The sequence below is a fragment of the Lacerta agilis genome, chromosome 8 (genome assembly GCF_009819535.1).
Source record: "Lacerta agilis isolate rLacAgi1 chromosome 8, rLacAgi1.pri, whole genome shotgun sequence".
NCBI classification, from domain to species: Eukaryota; Metazoa; Chordata; class Lepidosauria; order Squamata; family Lacertidae; genus Lacerta; species Lacerta agilis.
Genome location: NC_046319.1, coordinates 8247488 through 8252195, shown reverse-complemented (window position 1 = coordinate 8252195; position 4708 = coordinate 8247488). Strand labels below are relative to the sequence as shown.

The window sequence follows — 4708 nt, the reverse complement described above, 5'->3', positions numbered from 1 at the left end:
CAATAACAAAAACAACAACGAAAAGGCTTCCTACCGCTATGTCCGGAGGGTCTTGAGGGCAGCACCACTCCTCTTGGTCGATCCTGGTGGCGTTGATGTTCCTGGCGCTGGTCTAGACTGGATCCCGCGGAGAGCAGAAGATGGTATCTCTGCAGCACAACTCTGATGTTCACGTTGCCTTGGCCTGGCGCTACTGCGGATGTTCTGTCAGGAGGAGAAAGGGGCTCCTTGAGAAACGTCCCATCTAAACAGCCCACCAGACTTCCAAATAGCCCACCAGACGCCTCACTCACCTGGCATGCAGCTCAGGAAGTCCTGCGGGTAAGGTTCCCTGTGACCACAGCGGAGCAGCCTCCTCACAAGGCGCTGGACCCTGCCTTTCTGCCGATGTTCCAAGGCCCGCTGCATGATGTTCAGGCAGCTCCTCCCTGTCCGCCTGAGCCCTTCTTCCTCGTGCTGCTGCATCTCTTCCAGCCCTGAGTGGCAAGGGAGAAAGGTTGAGCAAGGAATCAGCTCTTCACAAGACAAATACTTGCAATGCACCCCCACCGGAGCTTCTCCCAAGACCAGGGTTTGGGGTAGGGGAGTATTTGTGTGTGAGAGGGCAGTGCAGACACATTCCAATCCTTTCTACACAGTTCATCTTGTGGCAGCTCTGTCTGCACATACACCTGGGAATCTGCCTTCCCCTAAGGCCCTTTCTCAGCAGAAGTACCCCTCCCTGCCCTCCGTACAGTCTCACTTACATGTACCATAGGATGCCATGTCTTCGGTCTGGATGAAACTTGCATCCCGGAAAGCCAGGTGACCTAGAGAGACAGGGCAAGAAAAGGGACGTCATCTCGGTGCAAAGCAAGCGGAGACAGAGGCAGCTACGGCTGGAGGACAGGTATGCTCTGATGCTGTCTAGAGGCCTCCACCCTCGCGGAGCACTCAGAGCAAGATCTGGGCGCAGATGGACCCCTACCTAGCAGGTGGCCTGGGGACATGCCCATCCTCCCTGCCATCATTACCAAGACGTTCCTCTCCATTCCTACCAGGGAAGGATGTTGCTTGACTTACCCAGAAGCAGAGCTGCCACCCTGGAGACGGCTGGCAGCCTGTTGGCCGACGGCTTGGTACATGTCAAGGCAGCACTCCGAAGGATGTTCTTGCTGAAGGTCTTGCTCTGTTGGCAAAGACAAAGGAGAAGTGGCATCAGACAGGCTTGAGAGTACTGCAAAAGAGCCTTGCACCCCTAAAGACATCCCTGGGCAAAGCTGCCAATGAAGCAGATGGACCTTACCAGATGCTTGGCAGCCTGGTGGAGTGCAAAGTGGAGGCTAAATTTGTTGGGATGCGCCCACCACTTGACTTTTGGGGCTAGATGGGAAAGAGCCCTCCTTGCGGCCTGCAACACAAGAAGAGAAAAGGGTTACAAATTGCCCTAAAACATTTTTCGGAATCTCCTGAGAACAATCCCTCCCACCTACTGCGTAAGTCTACCTCCTTGGCCCTCACCTTGGCCACCTCATCCTCGTCTTCCAGGTGAATGAGGACGATGACCAGTTCATTAATGGCTTCTTCTTCTTCTGTGGTTGTTGTTACGGGAAGCCTTTGGTCTCCTGGCCCAGGCCCGAAGCAGCCCCAGATGTTGAATGGCTGATGCCCGGACAGAGTCATCCTCCTGTAGGCAGAAAACATCAGAGGTAGTGTTTCTCATCAGAGTAGTTTCCTTTCTCCTGTCCACCGGGTTGTTTTGAGGCTGCTCAACCCCCTATCCTCCTCGTGGGGAAGACTGGGGGCAGGGGGGACTCTCCCCATGTGTTTTCCAGATGCTCCCCCTGTCTTTCCCCTGTGTGTGATGTCATGTGTTCCGTAATACTCACATGGGCAGCCAGACCGCAGTAGGTTGCTGCCAGCATCTTCAGCTCTTCCTCTCCCAGCTCCCTGGAGAGATAGGCTTGGTCTACCAGGTTCATCAGGTCTGGGAGGACATCGGCTTCTGCACAAGGGAGGGAATCCAGCAGCAACAGCCGCAGAAGCGAAGGGTCCTACACAAAAGAGAGAATCTTTTCAAAGGTCTGAAAGGCCTTTAAGCACTGGCCCTGCAGCATTCTGTCAGCAAAAGAGTGCTGGGCCATGATTAGAAACAGGATCTGTACCCCCCTCCCTCCCTCCCTCCCTCTGAGCATCACTTGCCATGTCCGAGTCCAGAAGCAGGGATATTCCCTCTGGCGCTGAGCTTCCGGACTTGCAGGTGGTCATGTTTCATCCAGGTGAGGAGCTGCTCCAGTGTTTCTTCACAGGGATAGACCTGCAGACGGCAGCTGAGCAGCTAAAGAGGCCCAAAGAGAAAGAAACTCTTCAGTGATGAGGCAGCTGCAAGGTCCAAATTCTGAGGAAGGCTGGTTGGGGAACCAAGGACACAAAGGGAGCCGAAGAACACAAAGCCCAACACTCGGCAGAAACCAAGCCAGGGCCTCCTTGCTGCACCCGTTTCCTCCCGCTGTCAGTCCCCCTCACCTCGATGTAGATAGCTGCCGCTACTTGTGGCACTCCGGCAAACTCCTGGTCCTCGAGAGCAGCGGTGATGTTTTGCACCATGGGAGGGATCCACCAGCGGCGCTTTCCGTACAGCTCTGAAATGGAGAACCAGGTCTTGCTAAGGAAGGGAGAGACACCGCAGGAAGCAAACAGGGGCACAGTCCGATCCCGTGCCTTGAGCTCTGTTTGCCAGACCATTGGGGAAGGTCACCGTGTTCTTCCTCTTACCTCACCATGGCAGACAACCCCTGGCTGAAATTCTCGGGGCAGAAAAGTTGGTCTACAATGGCCGCCTCGACTTGCGCTCCAGTGGTGCTGAGAAGGAGGTGCAGGACTTCCTTAGCCCCTCTGTAACAACAGCAAGGCCAGTTTTACCAAGAGGGTCATTGCTACACATTCAAGTTCCTTCCCCATACTTCCTCCCTAGGAGCCGCCTTAAGGAGAACCTCCCTTAGAAAACCAAGTTGGACTGGAATCCCCCAGAGGTGGTTGAAGGGAAAAGGACTCCATTGGCCCCTTTGCAAGACACTACTCACCTGAGGAACTCCTGGTCGTAGTGGAAGTTGACAACCACCCCCAGGAGAGCGATCAGCAGCTGTGGGAAGTTCCGCCGCACAGCTGCCTTGTATTCCTCCATCCTGAGGATGGCCTGCAACAAGCTGGAGAGATGTTGCTGCAAGAGAGAGAGGTACAAGTCACTTTCCCTGCTTTTCTGCAGAATACAGAAAGCCCTCGATATCACCCTGGGAAGAAGGAAGCCAGAAAGCAGGTGGTTGGTGCTTACCACTTGGGTGGGAGATTCCGCCAAGGGGCTTTGGTAAAGCTGCTCGGCCAGAAGATGGAGCAGTTGTTCTTGGTCGGCCGATGTCAAAACCTCCTTCCATACTCTCTTGCACTCTCTGTGAATGCAAAAACAAGAGCAGTGGTCAGATTCAAGCCTTCTGCTTGCTGCCATGCCCCTGAGAGAGGAGATAGCAGCAAGGGTATTCTGAGCAAGCTTCCCTGCAGCTTGCCAACCTTTCCCTTAGCCCAGGAGAACCTGGAGGGCTCCCTACCTGAAGGGAAACTGGAGGAGGTATTCAACCACTTTCTCCAGGCGCTGGTGGGACAAGATGGAGAAAGCGAAGACGGCCATGTTTCTGCCCTCCACTGTAGGCCCCAGGGTGATGTCGTAGAAGGCCTCCAGCAGCACCTCCACCTGTCAGAGAAAAGGAGAGGGTTGCTGGGAGAGTACAAGGAAGCGGGGATGTCTGCAGGTGGATCCCTCCATCTCTCCTAGAAAGAGGGACCCTTGACCTCTGCCACCACAGCCACCTTCCTTCAAAGGTTCCCCCTCAGGGTCCTTGGGAGTATTGGAGCCAGGCAGCTCCAGTGAACCAGTTCCCCTGTCCATTGTGGGCCAAGAGAAGAAGCTTGCCAGTCTGCTCCCAGAAGGAGGACCCTTGGCTGAGGTTCTTGTCCTGACATTGCCAGGCCCCTCTCAAGAAACACACATGTGTCCTGGCCACCCAATGGCATGCCTTTGCCTCCCCAACGCCAAAGCGGAGATTCTTCTTCTCTCCTACCTTTGCAGACACCTTACCTCCACTGCTTTGCCGCTAAACTGCTTGATGAACTCTTGCAGTAGGTGGGAGATGTCTAAGGGGTTGAAGCTGCTCTCGACAACCAGGTCGCTGGCCAGGAAGCACATGGCCTCCACGAGCTGGTCCGCAGGTAGAAAGGCGCCAAAGACCTGAAGCAAGAGAGGGAGGTCAGAGATTCTCACAGGGCAGGGCTGGGGAGCAGAAAGCCCAGGTGCTTTCTCTGTGGAACCCAGAACATGTGGTTGAGAGACTGCTGGGCATTGTGCGACAGTGACTTACCCTGGCAAGAGAGTAGCAGTCATTGATGAATAATTCAGGAACCGGTCCTCCGGTGGAATTGAGGACCTTCTGAGCTCTGCTGATGAGCGTTTGGGTCCCTGACATTCGTGCCAACGTCTCTGCAAAGGAAAGCCAAAGGGTCAGTTCGGGTCTTGCTGACCCCACCCCTTGCTGGGATGCGTTCTTCCAGTCTTACCTTCTTTGCGCCGCAGGATGGGCAGAAGATGGCAGAGGGCCTCTGCTGCCTGCTGCCTGCACTCCGGGTCTGGATCCAGTGCGCACAGACAGGAGATAGCCACCAGTTGGCCAAGGGAGGATGC

The 4708-nt window shown here is 55.1% G+C and overlaps 1 protein-coding gene across 1 annotated transcript; it reads right to left on the bottom strand.

Moving 5' to 3' along the window:
- Window positions 1-2750: 2750 nt before the first annotated feature.
- On the bottom strand, window positions 2751-4217 carry LOC117050889. Its single transcript, XM_033156821.1, has 5 exons — window positions 4109-4217; window positions 3582-3724; window positions 3311-3425; window positions 3063-3199; window positions 2751-2874 (listed from the first exon to the last, which is right to left on the bottom strand). The coding sequence occupies exons 1-5, from the start codon at window positions 4214-4216 to the stop codon at window positions 2751-2753; spliced, it is 627 nt and encodes a 208-aa protein (XP_033012712.1). The 5' UTR covers window position 4217.
- Window positions 4218-4708: the final 491 nt, after the last annotated feature.